Genomic DNA, 17,665 nt, shown 5'->3' on the forward strand with positions numbered 1-17,665 from the left:
GCTCATCTCATGGCATGCGACCTCCATGTGGATCTGGAGCCGCTCCGAGCAGCGGTGCGGGGCTGCGAGTGCGGGAGCCGCGCCGAGGCGCGGGGTGCGGCTGCGAGCGCGGGGCGTGCCGAGGCGGTGCCGGCGGGCGGTGATGTAATGCGAGCTGTGGAGAGCCGGCCCGGCGGGGCATCGCGCCGATCCGCGGGCGGCTGCGCCGTCCCTGGATGCCGCGGTGCGGGCCGGTGGCCGATCGGCTCCCCGTGCGGGGTGTGCGGGTGCCGCGGCGTCCCGCAGGTGTGCCCCGCCGGGGCGGCCCCGCGGCGCTGGCGGGCGGCGGGCGGCAGGTGGAGCCCGCGGTCCGCCCGCGCCCGCGCCCGCGCCGCCCCCCCGCACGTGGCGCGGCCCCGCTGAAAAGCCGCGAGCGGCCCCGCGCCCGGCACTGCCGCCCGCAGCGCCCGAGCCGCTCCCAGCCCTCCCGCTCCTGCCGCTCCTGCCGCCATGGCGAGCGGCACCCGCTCCCCGCAGCCCGCACTGCCGCCCGCAGCTCGCTGACAGCCCGCGCCGCATCCCCGCCGCCGCATCCCCGGCACCGCCGCCGCCGCCACCGGCCGCTCCAGCCCGCGCTGACCTGTTGAAAGAGCCGCGCTTGTCTCGGCGATCCTTTGTCTCGGGGGTTCTTTCTGCTTCTTTTCCTTCTCGACGGGGGAAGTTTGCTCCCCAGACTGCGACCCGGCTTCCTCCACACCCTTTCCTCCTCGTCTTCCTCCTGTTTTCCCGGATCCGCTGCGCGGGGCCAGGAGCGGTCTCCCCCGTGAGCCCCGGCCCCGCGCTGGAGCCGGGGGCACCCGCGGGCTCCGGGCTCGCCCTTTGCCCCGGCGGCGGCGGAGGGGCGGCCCCGGCAGCGCGGGGAGGCTCCGCGGCTGTCCCCGCGCTGCCACTATGGCCAAAGTGGCGGCGGAAAGTTGCGGGTCGGCGCCGGCCGAGGACTTGTCCAAGGTGTCGGACGAGGAGCTGCTCAAGTGGAGCAAGGAGGAGCTGATCCGCAGCCTCCGCCGCGCCGAGGCCGAGAAGATGAGCGCGATGCTGGACCACAGCAACCTCATCCGCGAGGTGAACCGCCGCCTCCAGCTCCACCTCGGCGAGATCCGCGGCTTGAAGGTAGAGCGGGGCGGGCAGGGTGGGACCCTGAAGTTTGTGCGGCATCTCCGCGGCCCCCGCCCGTCCCGCCGGGAGCGGTTCTCGTCAGGTGGACGGTCCGGGAGGAGCCGCCCCCGAGAACCGCAGGAAAAGTAGACGAGGGCTGGAGTGAATAGCCTTTGATGCTGCTTAAAAATCGGGTGTCCGGCCAAGAGATGAGCAGCTATTCGGCAGGATGTGCAGCGCAGCTGGGGAGTGCTCTGCTCCGGTGTTCTTTGGGTTGGTAGAGACACTAAAGTCTGGTCACCTCTGTGTTAGACTCCACTGGTGTGGAGTTCAATGATCCTGCCTGAAGTGCACAAGAAATCAGGGTGTGCAGAGCTGTAGATGTTCAGAAGGGTTTCTGTCCCTGTTTTCAGCTGCCCTGGTCTGTCAGGCAGGCAGGCTGCTGGAGGGAGCTGGTCATTTCCAGGATGCAGGGCAGGGTATGGCAGGTGATGGCAAACCTTTGGGCTCGGTTTTGGGGTGATCAGAAACAGCCCCTAGCTTGTTGTCTGAAAAAGGCATCTGATAATGCATCTCTGACCGTCTGATAATGCATCTCTGACCAACCATTTTCAATTGTATCCTTGTGCAGGCTGCACATTACAAGTCAGACCGAGTCTGTAATGGCTTATCCCCTCTAAATTTCACTCTTTGGTTGGGTGAGAGACTTAGCCCCTAATGTTTCCTTCCCACTTCTGAGGATTGGGAAGATAGTGTGACTGCTTCCAGAGAATTACCTTGCTTGTGTATTACAGACCTAGAAAGTTACCTTAAAGCAGGCAGGACCACGGAACATCTTCTGTCTGGTTGCTTTGAGAAGGGACATTGTTTTCAGGAAATTCTTTCAATGAGATTGGAGGGAAGGAGAGGAGAGACAGATGAAGTGTAGGCTTTTGAATTACTGCATGGAAGTGCATTAAAAGAGAATTCTTCACTTGTAGAATGGCTTTAAATGATGGAATTACTGAGGAAGTGTCCTTGATCATAGTGTGGCATAAAGGAAACAGCTTGTGGGGGAAGACTCTTCCTGTCTCCCAAATGTTTGTGTTCTGCACAGAATGGGAGCGTGTGTCCCTTCCCTCTTTTTGACCATACATGGTGTCTGGGGGTTAAAAAGACCCATCCATGATAGTATTTAGGAAGAATGAAGCTTAGGTTTCAAATGTATGTTCAATTACAACAATAGCATCTTTCTCCCGGTGCTGTGACATCATATGGATTTCTGCATCCTCCAGATAACTGACCAAACACACCAAGATGTGTAGGAAGGAGTGACACATTCCCCTCTCAGTTCTGAACTCCTTAAGTCATGGTTAACTTCCTCCTTTTGTTCAGATGCCCCATCTGGAACTTTTGGACAGGATCTGAGAGAAGGAGGTTGTGAGCCCTGTGCCGGTGTCTGCACATCTCCCTGCTTTGTTCTCTGTGAGATACCAGGTCCCTGAGTCAGAATGCCCAGCTGGAAGGCTGCCTTCTGGCTCAGGAATTCTGCACTTCCACAACTCTTTTATTCCACCGTGGGATCACTTCAAACATCTCTCACCAGCAGAGATTTTTAAGGACACCTTGTAACCTTTTTTTTTTTGTTGTCAAATACAGGTTGAAATCGGTTGAGTTCAGAGTTGCTCTGAGGCACAGATCAGACAAACCCTGGCATTCGTGCATCCAAGTCCAGTGGGGTTACAGACACTTCCCTTTCTTGGGGAACAGTGCTAAAATGGTGTTTCCATAAGGCCAACCCTTAAACAATTGTGGCTAATCTCTATTTGTGCTGTCATACATAAGAAGGAATGAATATGGAGTCGGGGGAAAGAGAAACGTGGTCACAAGTCCAAACTAGGAGGATAAAATACTGCAAATGTTTTCTTTGGCATTCTTCTGCTATCGTAACACCCTGAACGTTTTTACTTCAGAGCATTTGCTACAGACTGTTCCTCACTCAGAGAAGGGCATGGAATCATGTACTGCATTTTATTAGGAGTGAAAAATCTATTGAAGCAGATTATTTAATTTCAGAGTAGTTGAAGCAATCCCGATTAAGTGATGTCTGACAAGGGTTTTTAATGCAAATCTGGAACAATAGCGAACAACCCCCTTTTATTTTTTAAAAATCTCTAAAATGTTCATCTTTATATGTGACTATGCTTTGGGAATAGGGAGTCTAGATGTTAATAATTAATTATTTAAGTGAGAGTACAAGTTCTGATGTACCTTGCAGTTTTATTCAGGTGACTATTTCTCAGGGGAGCGAGATCATCAGGAGAGCACTTGTGATCTTTGCCCAGGTTGGGAGCTAAATTACTCTGATATTCAGTGTGAAAATTAATTAAGCACCTGGAACTTTTATGCTGTGTCAGAAGTTAGTCTTTGAACACCTCAAAGCAGCTCCAAGTCAGCTTTGGCTGGACAGCAGCTCTGTTTGAAGCACTGTGCTGTTACAGTGTGCCAGATCTACACGTGCAGTTATTTGTGCCTCACTTGAGTGCCTAAATACGATTTTGTGGCTTGTGTAAGGGTGGTTGTGTAACACCAATTCCTTTAGACCCTTCTCTGCCATGATCATCTTTCTCTTGAAGGATATCAACCAGAAGCTGCAAGAGGATAACCAGGAGCTGAGGGACCTGTGCTGCTTCCTGGACGATGACCGGCAGAAGGGCAAGAAGGTGTCTCGGGAGTGGCAGCGGCTGGGCAGGTACAGCGCCAGTGTGATGCACAAGGAGGTGGCCTTATACCTGCAGAAGCTGAAGGAACTGGAGGTGAGACAGGAGGAGGTGGTTAAGGAGAACCTGGAGCTGAAGGAGCTGTGTGTGCTGCTGGACGAGGAGAAGGGTGGCGGAGCCGGGAGCCGCAGCTCCATCGACAGCCAGATCAGCCTGTGCCAGCTGACAGCGACGAGCGCCTACATCAGAGACGTCGGGGACGGCAGCAGCACCTCCAGCACGGGCAGCACGGACAGCCCAGACCACCACAAACACCACCCCAGCACCAGCCCAGAGCACCTGCAGAAGGCTCGGGGGGAAGGAAGCCCCGAGCACCAGAAGCACAGGAGTATCAGCCCGGAGCACCTGCAGAAGCCCCGCGGCTCCGGCAGTCCCGACCACCACCTGAAAGGGCCGAGCCCCGAGCACCACAAAACCATCGTCAAAGTCCCCGACCAACAAAAGCACAGCAGCAGCAGCCCAGAAACTATCCCAAAGCACGTTTTGAGTAGTAGCCCTGAACACTTTCAAAAGCAGAGGCCTGGTGGCAGCCCCGAGCACCAAAAGCACAGCGGTGGCAGCCCAGAGCACCTCCAGAAGCACACGCCGAGTGGGAGTACAGAGCACCTGCACAAGGTGAGGGGCACCAGCCCAGAGCACCTCAAACAGCACTATGGAGGCAGCCCCGAGCACCTCAAACACCTCAGCGGAGGCAGCAGGGAAGGGACCCTCAGGAGACAAGTGACAGAGGACCTGTCCCCTCACCACAGGAGTATTTACAACGGAATGAATGGTGGGTCAATGCTTCCAGTGAAAGCTCTCTTTGAAAATTCCTAAGGTAGTTGCAGTGCTGTTTCAGGAGAAGGAGTGATTAATTGTTTCATTTCATTGATGTGAAACGGAAGGTAACGGGTCTGGTGTCAGCACTGTTCCTTTAGCAAGTGATTTCATTGGAGTAGTGCTGTTTGTCCATCCAGCACGTGTTGGGTAGATTAAAAAAGTAGGGGAAAAGTGCATTTTGAGTGCTGGTGCAAGATACCAAGGAGCAGCTCCTGGCCCCGACCCTGCTCTGTGGCTGATAGATGTAAACTGTTTGTCCCCAGGTGGGTTTCTGTTTGCATCAGGGAGGAATTGCATTATGTTCCTTGTCCTGCCTGTGTCTGAGTCAGCAGAGTGGAGCCGAATGTCTCCAGTTTCCTCTCCACCTTCCTCTAGCTTTAAAGATTTTAACATTTCCTCTCTATTGATTGAAGGCTTCTTATGTCCTTTTGCATAAGCTTTGGAGAAGACCCCAGGTGAAGAGCAGGGTCAATAGAAATGAATCTGATAGCTCCTACAGCTTCTCAAAGCCTGGAGTTTGCATATTTTTAACTATAACAAATTAAAAATTAAGGAAGATCCGAAGGGGTTTCTTTGCTGTTGTTATTGCTGCCTTTTAGAAAGTTTTCCTGTAAACGTGCCAAGCTTTTAAGAGCCGTGTATCCTCACTGATTGGGGTTAATTTCTATTCTTAGGATAGTCACACTGTAAGCATTTTGTTATTCTGAAAGTCAAACGGTTACAAAGTTCAAGCATCCTCTGCTGTAGAAACAGCTCTTCATGGACTTAGCAGAATTTCTGTAGCCTGCTCCTTTTGTTTCCTCCATGTGCTTTGAGATGTTTCCATGAAGGAACTTAGTGTCCTAGTGGAAAACTCTTCTCCCAGTCCCGAAGTGGTAAGTGTGGAGACCCCTCTGATTTGGAAACCGTTATTAAGGTGAGTGTGTGACAAGCGTGTGACGATGTGTAGCACAGCAGTTGCTGCAGTTGGCCTGGCACAGCTTCCATTCAATGCTGTATTCTTTCTCCATTTTCTGTTTAAAACTGACCTCACTGTGAGCACGAAGTGTGTACAACCAGACTCCCTCACAGTGCCTGGTTTCCTGCACCCACAACGTTCATCAGTCCATCCCTGATCCAGCAGAAAGGTGATCTAAGGTTTTAAGTCTGTATTTTTCAAGCTCACACCCAGGTGAAGATACGGTTTTTCTGCTGCCAGCACGGTGGGTTTTGGGATTTTTCTGGTGTCCAAGTACCTTGTCAAGAGCCGTGTTGCCAACAGTGCAGCGAGGGCAGTTGTTACTTTAATCCTGGGCTGACTGGCATCCTTTGTGCAGCATATTTCATCTGTCTACAGTTTGGACTCAGGCCACAAGGTGCTGGAGAGGGCAGCTGCTGCTTTGGGAGACTGTTTATTGACTTTAATCACAGCTCTGCCTGTCCTACACTTTATATAACCACTTTTACAGCAAGTCCTCTTGGGTTTGACAACTCCTCTCACCAGTACCTTGTCAGACCTCTCTCCTTCCATATTTATATAATCTGATGCAAACTTGAGGTTTAATTCTGACATTTGTCTGACCTTGGTCAGTGGTAAAGCTCTTGACAGTTCTGCTGTGAGGAAGAGCCTTTCAGCTTCTGGGAAATACTTGGTCTTCACGGCAAGGCTGAATCCGTCTGGGTGTTTGGGGTTTTTTTTGTGGGAGCAGGTACAGTGGAAGTGGTCAAAGTGCTGGCCATTAGCACTTGCTATTGCTGTGCAATGTGTAAATCTTAATTTGCATGTTCTGTGTCTGCCTGAACCTGCCAGCTGAGTATAGGGCATGAAAATCCTGATCTTCTGTGGTGAGGAATGGGGAATTGTGACAACCTGAGTCAGAAAATGGCCTGGGAACGCGGCCCTCAACTCTGATGAGAAATATGAAAGGACCACATTTTGGATTCTTATCCCAAAATCGTGTAGTTAGTATTCAGTACCACCTTGGCCCTTAGTTTGTTTTAAAATTTGGAGCGTATCTAGCTAGGAGATGTTTGACTGCCCACCTGTGTGATGAGTTTGCAGGGCACTTCCAGTCTCACTGTGGTACCCGAGGAGTGTTGTGTGAGCAGCAGGAGCGAAGTGTCGGTGACCCTGAGTGACAAACAGCAAGGACAAAATAATACATTTTAACTCTGCAGCCAGACTTTCCAGGCTCAGGACAGGCCTGTGCCGTGTCCCTTGGCCTGGGCTGGCCTCTCTTGGTGCCGCAGGGCAGTGCTGTGTTCCCTGCCAGAGCCTGGACAGTACCCGCAGGTGTGGGGAGCGGATTCGGGTGTTTGCAGGGTTCTGGCCAGCTCTCCAGCTCCGCCAAAGCCGTGTCAGCGCCACGAGGAGCAGGATGTGCGGACTGCAGGATGTGCTCATGCATTAATCATCGGGCCTCATGCATGTTTTAAGCTGTCACGAGGTGTGCGGGAAGTTACCTCAGCCTTTGGTCCGCAGGCACCGCTGAAGGGATGAGGGATGAGGTGATAACGCTGCCTTTCATAATTCTGCTCATTTTCTATGCTCAAACGTTTGATCTTGGTATTTTTTTCTTGTATGACATGTCAGCTTTCATTTATAAGATTTATAAGGCTTTAAAAAAATCCTGCTTCGTGGTTCTCCTACGTATTTTTCTCAGATAGGTGTCCTCAGCCTTTGGAGTGACAGAAAATGGGATGGGAGAGCTAAATTTGATGTCTGTTAATTGAAAACACCTGTGTTTCATTTTTAAAGCCTTAACCAAATAAAACATGGTAATGATCTTTTGCTGTAATCACACCTAAACACTCTGGGTAATGAGAACAGAGATGTTTGGGATAGAAAGATTGCTGAAATTAGAAGGGAAAGTGCCAGCAGTAAAAACATTTTGAAGAGAATTTTAATGCAACCTGGAAGAATACGTGACAATTTGACAGATATTTGGGGTGTAAGTGCCTCTGTATAAATTGATCTGCTTTCAGCATTTGCAATCCTACTGCTGCTTTTTTAGTGTAAGCAATTTATTCTCCACTTTCTATTTTAAGAAGTCCTTTGTTTTACTCTGAGCTTTGACTTTTGTGTGAAAGGAAAAGCATCCAAAGGGTTTCACATGTGCTTCTTGCTTCCTGCTGAGGCTGTTAATGAAGAGAAGTAAAACTGCTGACTAACACCTCTCATACCGCTGGAGGTGTGAGGGCTCTCACAGCACAAATGCAACATCACCTCTCCTTGAGCAAAGGTGCTTGGAGGCTGAATAGAGACTCAGCCTAAACTCTGGACACTTTCTGTTGTAAATGCGCTTCTTAGAAGGAAAAATAAAACGAGAAAATACTGCCCTGAGTGAAGAGAGGGAAGTGCAGGATGACTTCAGAGAGAAAAACCTCACAACAGTGTGTTCCTGAGGTAACTGATATCCTCTCGTGGAAGCAGCGTCTGCTGGCCAGAGAGGGGGATCTTTTGATGTAGGTTTGCTCAGTTGTGTTTCTTTAAGTTGAACCGGAGATAATTTCCCTGTGCATCAGTCTGTGTGTGATTAGACTTTCCTGGTGGCACCCACCACTGCACCCCTGGGAGCCTGAGCAGCATTTCTGACTCTTGGGAGCGTAAGCAAAGGCTACAGGATCCACTGAGTTTTCCCTTTGCCAGTACAAAGGAACCCACTGTTTATTTCAGATATTTAACTTTTTAAGTTGGAGCTCTAAACATTTACGTCTATCAAGTCTTCAACCTGAATTCTGTAGGTTTTATGCCAAACTTGTAAATTGGTTTTAGCTCTTCCACAGCTTTGAGAGAACTGGGGCATGAGATGTGAATATGTATGGGACTAGAACATGTTGCAGTCGTTCCCGAGGAGGAATTTACCAAGTTGAAAATGTAGATCAGTGCCAGCAGTGTCCCATGTGTGTGAGAACAAGGTCCCTGTCAGTCCCTGAGGGAAGGGAATTGGTGCTGACTACAGAGTGTCTGCCAGGGATTTTTTGGGGAGCTCAGTTCACAGAGCCCACTCAGGAGCTCCCTTCAGACCTGGGAGGCTGGTTCCCACCCCCAGGCTTTAGTGCCACCCCTGGGCTGCAGCCATGCCCCGATTTTGATTGTGTTTTGTTTATCTCATGGCAAGGCTTTTAAGAAACGACGTGTTTTCTGAGCGGTGAGTGGGCGTTTGTTTTGGTCTGTTAGGAGACAATAGACGCTTATTTATTTTTCATGGCGGTTGGGCCAAGAGCTATAAGCCATTTGCTGTTACCTCAGAGAGCTTATCGGGAGTTTGCATGGCTACTGTCGTCTGCCTGAAATATGTGGGCAGATTGGGATGTTATTTTATTCTCCTTAGTGCCAGAATGGCGAGTGTTCACCTTAAAGCCTTGTGTGAGCCCCTGCTGAGGCAGTGCCTCTAACCCCACTGAGGGCCTCGTGGAACAGTGCTCCTCCTGACTGTGGAGTTACACCGTTGTGATTTGATAATGGCAAATTATGGGTTTGGAAGTATCAGTGATTAAACTGTCAACTCCTCTGAACTCTGGCACTTCTAATGCAGAGTCAGACTATTATAATAACTTGGGGTAAGTGCTGCTTGGTTAAGAAATTCAGCCTTGCAGTGAGTATTGCCTGTCCATCGAAGTGTCCTGTCTCTTCAGTGCTGTCTGTTCATGGGATTTTTTTTGTTTTTAGATTTTCTATTTTATTATGAAGTTGTCAATGGAGAATGGTTGCAGGCTGTGCAGAGATGGGAGCTGAACTGGTTAATAGCAAGGGAAGAGCAGGCAGTGGAGTGTGGGGTTCAAATTTTGTGCCGCTCCTCACGCACAGAGTTCGTGGATGTTGACAGGAGCAAAGGACAGCGAGGCATTCCAAATTATAGGGTATTTAGTGAGCTATAATAAAGCTTTGTGTACACAAGAAAATGACTCTGGCAGTGAAAATTCATTGGCTTCTGAGCTAGTAAGTCATGTCTTAATTAGTAAACCAAGGCACAGCTTGTCTTGGGTCATACTGTCGTGTGTACAGATATATAGTTACTGAGGGGGCAGGGAGAATTATCACCGAGGCAGAATCTTCATATAAATCTTGTCTCTTGTGCATCTTGACTGGTTAAAAGGTGGTCTCTGGGAGGAGAATCAGTGGGACTGAAACACTGAGCCTGGAATTTGGCTTAATGCAGGAAGCAGGACAATCAAGTGTTTCAGAGGAAATGAATTAAAAAGCGTACCATGGGGGGCAAAGGACATGCAGGAAAGTTGTCTTAAAAGAGTAAACAGCAATGATACCAGTCTGTGCACGTCGAGTGGGTTTGTAAATGTTTTTTTTTTAAGCGCTTTTAATTCTGAAGGCACAGGGAAGAGTCAGGATTGTGATGTGAGACGTGTCCCTGAGCATTTGGGACACAGCAGGAAGGGGTGTGCAAATTTATTGATTGTGAACGGGAAAGCTGCTGTCTTGAGCTGGGCTGTCTCAAAAGATGAACAGTTGTGTGAAGGCTCTGAATAACAAATAGTCTTAGTTCTACTTGTCAGTTCTGCCGGAAAATTGCTGGCATATTTGCATTGTCTCTGTAACATTCACGGGGGGAGGAAGAAAGCAGCAGCTTTGCACCCATGTGCTTCAGCAAGAACACGTTTCCTCTACCCTTCAGTTTTTATTTGCATGGTTTGTGTGAACTTCACTGATTTGTGAAAGTCCATGCAATAATTTAAGGGCTTATTTAGACTAATCAAACACAGTGTTCAAGCACTGTCAAGAGTAAAAGACGTGTCATAGCCGGAAAAGCCCGGCGAGCCACGTGGCAAACAACGCTGTTGAATGTCCTCTGAAGGTCTCCATTTCTCCTCAAGGTTACACAAATTATCCCAGAGTGTTTATGCCTGTAATATTAAACAGCTCTAATGTGATCAGTACTGAGAGAGCTCCTTCAAATGGTTGACCTCAAAGCTCCCTGGGTGTCTCTCACTGCCTCTCTGAGTTCCTGTGGGTTGTGAAATGCTCAGCCCTTGCTGTCAAACACATACCTGTGACTGGCATTAGATAAAAAACCCTGTATTTTTCACAAAGGGTACAAGGCTGATTCTTCACTCTGGAGCTCCCAGTAAGCCCAGTGCAGACAAGCCTGGAGCAAGGCATTGATTGCTGCCCCACATCCCCTCCTGGTGCCTGAGCCTGCTTTTGTCTCACACCGAACAGACCTCAGGGAGGGCCAGGATCCATCTGACAGCTTCTGTGGTCTGAAACCATTACCGAGCACATTAAGAGGGGTCTCTAAAAATAGTGCTGGGTTGTGAGAAAGCAAAGCACATTGCCCTGAAGGCAGATGAGCACACCAAACACAGATATCAGTGCTGGGAGGTACAACCTGAACGTTCACTCAGCTCCCCCGAAGTGTTCGAGCTCGTCACCCCTGGTCACACTGACATGGGGTGCCCAGACAGATGCTTAACTATCTGTGCCCCTGCAGGGCTCTGAATGAAGTCACTGGCACTCCTCTGGTTTGCTTGGGTCCCTTTGGGAATTTTTTGTGACCCGGAGTTAAGTTTTTTGAATGTGAGGTTTTTGCGGTGTCACTAAACCCATGAAGGAAACATGACAACAAAGTATTCCAACAATGTTTTTTTTCCTAACCAGCTCTCCAAGCACCAAGACCAAAGGCTCTTCAGTCTTAACTGAACAGCAGAAGGTACCAGAATCTGTCTCCTCTGTAAATGACCTTTTGATTTAGTCCTGTTGTCGGATCACCTGGTCTGCACCCCACTCCATAATGCTGAATGCTTCATTTTCACCACTTGCAACCATAGCACGTGCAAATGTTGTGGACAGCTAGGAGGACAAAAGCATCCTGAGCTTTTGTTAAAGTAAATCCTACTTTCAGCATGAAGCCACTGGGATTTGTGTGTTTTACCTTCTCCGTGAATGGAATAAAATGGGGTGATTTTGTCACTTCTGGGTGTACTGGAATGTTGCATTGAGCCTGGTAAAAATGGACTGCTGGATTGCCTGGCAGCATGGGAGTGACTGAGCAGACTCTTGGAAGCGTGGATGTCATGGTTTGATCCTGTCGAGTCACTTCATCATCCTGGGTTTGTCCCGAATGGGGTGGACAGCGCTGACTCCTTGTACTGATCCCAGAACTGCGAGTACATCCAGTTGCAGAGCCCTGGAGTACTGAAAAGATGGTTGGGGAAGTCCAGAAAGAGATGTAGCACAATAGGATGTGCTTGTCCCACGCTCCTGATAACTCTACAACAACCCAGATTCAGCAAAATGTAATTATTGTTCTTACAGGACAAGTCCAGGCTCATCACCTGCCCCTGGAAACGTGTCCTTCAGGCACTGAAACCAAGAGTCATTTTCCTGGGCAACAATTCCTATTCCACCTCTCTTGCTTGATGGTGTTTTTACTTTATTTTACTTTTTAACTACCAAACCCAACAGTTGATTCCAGTAGCAGTTTGGAAAATGGATATTTGAAGGATTAGAGAAGAATGTTTGACTGAGAATTTCTGTTGGTGTTGAGAACAAAATAGCTGTTGAATTTACCTCTGTGGAAAGCTCTGTAGTTTAAATGTTGCACACCTTGGCTGTGTCTGCTCTGTGCTTGGTAGGGATGCACTTGGCACGTGGCTCTTTCAGTCAGCTGATGTTAGATATTAATCCTGCCTGTAAGATTTTTGGGTTTTCATTGTCCTTGTTGCAGGGGAAACAGGATATTGACTGTGAAGATGCAGTCAGGGGACAGCACAGGGAACAAAATGCTCTGGAAGTTTTTGGGAAAAGATCTATAAGGGAAGATGAAATGACAAGTAGATTTCCACTCCCTGGAATGAGAAAAATCCAGAAAGTGTTTGTATTGTGTTTGTTAGGAAGTGCTGTTTCCCAGGGAACCAGGAGCATTTCAGTTCCAAACACTGAGCCTCGCTGGTCTGGGGTTTTGCCCCTTGGTGTAGTACTCAGGTGTTAGAGGTGTGGAGGGGGGAGATTTTGGGGCTAGTCGGTCAGACAAGGCTTGATTTGACTTGCAGGCAAGTTTGCTCCTGCCTGTTCCCATAGGATGGGAGATTGGAGCATCCTCTGCCTCCTCGTGGCTCAGGGGGCTCCCTCACGCTCTGCAGTGGAATCATCTGATCCTGTGTCCCGCATGTATCAGCTGTGACAGCCAGCACAGTAAATGGTCAGTGGTGTCTGCCCTGTGTGTCTCGGACATGCCTAAGTTCTGCTGAATTCTGGACAGAGGGAAACACTGAAGATCAGTAACATGTTGGTCATCAGACTAAACCCATTTATGCATCTTCTGGAAATGGCCCTTGCAGCGTGGCCCAGTCTATCACTCAAAACCTTTGAAGCTTCTTGCTGAGCTTCACTGAGCCCTGGGAGCTTCTGAAAGGTCCAAGGCAAGTGTGTGATGTCAGGGGTGGGCACTGAGGTCCCTGCAGGAGAGCAGGATGGTGCTGTTCTTTGCTCCCTTGGCTGCCCTGGAAAGCAACACCAAGTCCTGTCCTCGCTCCAGCTGTAACGGTGCACTTTGAGCCTCCGGGGCTTTGGGACTGGCCTGGAGTGACTGTGAGGAGAGGAAGCAGCTCTGACCAGAGGGCTCGGGCTTTTCAGCCCATGGAAGAACTCACAGTGGTTCTGGCCCTGGAGATCTGGGATGACATCAACGTGTGGGACGTGGATTGACGGCGGGAGCCCTGCCCCGATGGCCGGGACAGATGTGGTTGTGAAGGCGAGGCCTGGGGGTGTGTGAGGAGCTGTGGCTGTGCTGTGACCCTCAGTAAATGCCTGGGTATTACCTGCAGCTTTTGTCAATAGTTCTGAAAACAGTGTGCCAACAATGCAAACATTGTCATCATCACCCTGAGTGGGAACAGCGAAACAAATGACAAGACAGGATTCATCAGCCTCAAATTACTAAACCTTACGTGCAGGTTTCCTGAGGTTTTCCTGATGATTATTCCACTGCATCGTGCCAATTTTTTAACAGCTTTATTCCTAGATTAGTCTGTTTTGAGTGTGGTCTAAAAACTGGGGCTGAAGTTACTCACATGCCTAGAAAACACCTTTGTGAACAACCAGCTCGCTACAAACATTTTCAATGTGTTTCCTCTCAAAAGCAACTTTTAAGGCAATGTCTCCTTCCTTCCTGAACTTCCTGAATTGTGCTAAGGGGGCCAGTGGGAAACAAAGCTATTTTTAATTCCCTTTTGTGTGTGTGCTGCAGTCCTATTAGAAGCTGTTCATGTACCCTTTGCATTTACAGGGGGGTTTAAAAGTGTCCTTGCACATAAAGTGATGAATCCCCAGCTGGAGAGCTGTGATGGCTTTACGGAGGAAGCTTTATTTTAATGTCTTGTTTTTAATGCCTTGTGCCAGTACTGGTGTCACTGTAAACTGGAGCACACACCGGGCTGTGTGACCTGAGCATGATGTAGCAACCTGTTAGTCTCTTAATTAGCTCCTTCCTAATTAGATTGCCCTGATTATTTGGTACTTGAAATAAGTGCGTATCTTTAACTTCTCGGGCCAGTAAATTGGAGAAAATTCATGGCTTTTCATTTTACAGGCGTTTTGTCTTTCAGGCTGAAGTGCAGCAGCATATGGTGCTGCTTCTGAGGTAGCTCTTGTCTAAATATCTTGGCTTGTAAAATTTTCTGGAGAGCCATGTAATTTTCTGCTGTAAAAGCATTCCTGATGCATTTCACTGGTTTTATAGCTCCGGCACGGGGCTTGTCACGCTTCTGTCATTGTAAATTCTTAATGGCTGGAGGTCAAGAAATTAAACCAAACCCCAAGTAAGAACAGTGGGCAGCAAGTAGTTAGAAATTCGAAGAAGTAAGTAAGAGTGATAGTTGTATAAAGAAATAAACTAGTTTATCGAAAGACTTCCCAGGTATTTTAAAAGGGTCAAACCAGCAGTTTTATTTCGAAGCTGAGCTCTTGGGATATCACTGACAGTCAGTAGACATGGCATCCTCTAATGCAGTGTCCAGAACCCTCACAGGGTGGTGTTTGTGTTCAGTCTGGAGTGCACAGTTCCCAGGGGATGCTGTTCCTCCTGCCTGAGCCATGGGAAGCTGGAGCCATCAGCATGCACTAGGGATGGAAAACGGCAGCACGTTCATCTGTGTACAATGAGGGCAAGCTGGAAACCTTTCTGAGTGTGAAGAGCTGGGAAAGGCAGAGGAGGAGAATAACTGGCGTGTTCTGTCTATTTTTGCCTGCATTGCTGGACTGTTACCAGTGTCCATGTGACCACACCTGGCAGCAGCTAATTCAGGGGCCACTTGTCTCGTGTAATTCCAGTAGACATTGTTCGCTCAGCTGCACAGATAGGACCATCCATCTGCACACCTATCATCAGATCAGAGTAATTAAAGGCAGAGCATTCACTTCAGTTACAAAGCAGTGCCATGCATTGCTTGAGAATCACTGAATTAGATGTTACATAGATAGAAGGCACCATATTATAACTTACGTGTTAACCAACAATTTTTGCATCAAACATGAGTTCTGGGGTTTTTTTTTGTTGTTTCATCATTATCAAGTCACTTGGCTAAATAGCCTTACAGAGGTAGAAGGTTTGAAAGCTGTATTGAGGAATTTGTACTGCTTAGTTTTAGCCTCAGCACCGTTCCTAACTATAACCTTAAGTACCTTTAGTCTCTCCATTTGTCTAAATGGAGATATTGTCTAAATTGTCTAAATTCTGATAAATTCTAAATTCTCTAAATTCTGATAAATGTTACCTGAATCAAAGGTGCTGTGGGACTTCATGGTAAGGTACAGCCCCTTCCTTGCAGGCTGTTTTGGAAGCTGTTTTTGGGGAATTCTGAAGCTGTTTTGGAGGGACAGGGCAGTGCAGGAAGGTGCTCGGTGTGGTGATGCAGAGCTTACACTGCAGCTGTACCAACAAGCTCAACGCTCAGATGTACAGGCTGCCCGGGATTCAACAATAAGAGGGAAAATTGAATTATGACAAGTGTTGCCAATCCATTACTGTAGGCAGGGCAGGAAATGAGACCTGCTCTCTGCAGTAAATGAGTGTGATGGCAGTCTGAGAGCCGTCCTTGTAGTGCACCAGCTCTGCCTGCTCCTGCAAAAGGGTGTGAGGAGCACCGGAGCTGTTCTGTCACAGCCTGATTCCATCTCTGGAGATTGGAATCATTCTTTGTTTCCTTCTGACACGGCTTTGGTGACAGTGCAGGGCCGGCAGTGTTTGCCTGCTAAAGAGATACACTGCTCACTGTTCTCCTGGAAAATGCAGATTTTAGCCACTGAGAGGTTAAAAATCACAATTCCTGTGTGATCTTGGGTGTGGTGTGGAGCTTTCTTCTCTTAAGGAATTGCATTTCACTGATTTGTGGCAGAATAGAACTCGTGGAGAAGTGGGGTGGTTAAAGCTGTGGGGAGAGAGAATCCAGGACTGTGCAACCCTGGGCTGAGGTTGTGCTGGTTTGCATTTATTGCCTCTGTTCATCCCAGGGACAGACACGGTGGAATGGTAAGCCCAGAGTGCTGAGGGTGAATCAGCCACACTCCGTGCAGTCATCAAAGTACCCCAGCACCGTTCTGGGCCTTAAAGCTCTTGAGTGAAAGAGCAGAGATAACTCTCCCCCTAAATCTCTGCCTCCCACCCCAGTTAAAGTGTGAAGGATCAGTGTGGGAAGGAAGCAGATGTGGTTGGGATCAAACCTTGGCACGGTTGGCCACAGGTGGAACATCCTTTAGAGCATTAACAGAGGAGAAAGGCACTGGTTGGTAAAGAAGGGACAGAGGGACTTGGCAAATGCTTAAATGGCTTTAATTTGGTTTTTGGTGGGGAGGAGGAATGGATTTGAATGAGGAATTGATCCCACACAGTTAGATCCTCTTGTAGGAATATTGCCATTGATTTGGGGAGGAGCAGGATGTGGCCACCGTGCTGTGACTGTGCTTTGCTCTCGGTACAGAGCAATTCACTGCCACTCGAGAAGAGCCCCGACCCAAACAAACCCACTCCTGCAAATGAACAAACCAAACCCACTTGGCTGCACGGACACTAAATGGACCTTTTAATCTCCAATATGATTGTTGTGGAGCCAGGGAGGCTGAGGGAAGATGTGCCTTGAAATCCTGCTCCTCAGACTAACTGTGCGCTCGCTGAGCCGTCCCGTAGTCACAACGGTTAATTCATTTTCTAAAGATCACAGACACACGAAACTGAGACTTTTTGATTTATCCCGAGCTCTGAGGAATATAATGTGAAAAGCTATTGAGGTTTTACTGGCTGGCCAGAGCCTGCAGTCAGTTTAATGAGACACAGCTAAATTTACCATGATGAAGTGCTGCTTCGTGCATGAAATAGATGCTGCGGTCCCGTGCTGCTGATTGGTGATTTATTACCTTTAAAACCGTAGCACCAACCTGCAGGATTAATTTCCAGTGGATTATTCATTGTTTGTACCCCCTGGAATCTTATGTGATTGATAAACATAATTTAAAATAAACCCAAAAATAAACTAGGGGAGATTTTAAAGTTGTGCGTTTTACAGCGCTCCGCTTTACCCCAGGAGATGTTTTACCAACCTAATGTAGCATCAGTTTGTGCTGGAAAGGATGTTTGTAGCTCACTTAGTTCTGGTTCCTTATGGAATTGCTGGTTTATTCTGTGCAGGGATTGGTTTATAATCGTCCCTCCGTGCCCGGCCCGTGGTGCCCGCGGCAGTGCCGGGGCTGATCCCAGCTGACAGCGCTCCATCAGCACCCCGGGCTCCGGGAGCCCAGTCATGGAGAAATGCCCGCATCAGGACTTGCTCAGCCAGGAGGATCTGCAGCTCTGAGTCTTGTGTCCGCTTTGACCCTTTCGCTTCTGGGGAGAAAAAGCCGCTCAGGGCCGGGAATAGCGCTGGGAGACGGGAGGAGAGTCCAGGCAGGACGTGGACAGGTGTGTCAGGGGCACAGCAAACCTGCAGGGCTGGGCTGGGGGGTTCTCTGGAGCACACACACCCCC

The 17,665-nt window shown here is 48.9% G+C and overlaps 1 protein-coding gene across 5 annotated transcripts in view; it reads left to right on the forward strand.

Annotated features, from left to right (window-relative positions):
• The first annotated feature begins 930 nt into the window (after positions 1–930).
• CCDC85A (coiled-coil domain containing 85A) overlaps positions 931–17,665 on the forward strand; it is a 49,146-nt gene continuing 32,411 nt past the window's right edge. For 4 of the 5 annotated variants that reach the window (XM_027901668.1, XM_027901669.1, XM_027901670.1 and 1 more), the window contains exons 1-2: positions 931–1,149; positions 3,750–4,665. In XM_027901668.1, coding sequence (XP_027757469.1) covers positions 931–1,149; positions 3,750–4,665 — 1,135 coding nt within the window. The remainder of the gene's footprint in view (positions 1,150–3,749; positions 4,666–17,665) is intronic. The other variant, XM_027901671.1, reaches the window with a different exon arrangement.

The sequence above is a fragment of the Empidonax traillii genome, unplaced genomic scaffold (assembly GCF_003031625.1).
Source record: "Empidonax traillii isolate 1590-97213 ecotype Southwest subspecies unplaced genomic scaffold, ASM303162v1 scaffold804:size347002, whole genome shotgun sequence".
NCBI classification, from domain to species: Eukaryota; Metazoa; Chordata; class Aves; order Passeriformes; family Tyrannidae; genus Empidonax; species Empidonax traillii.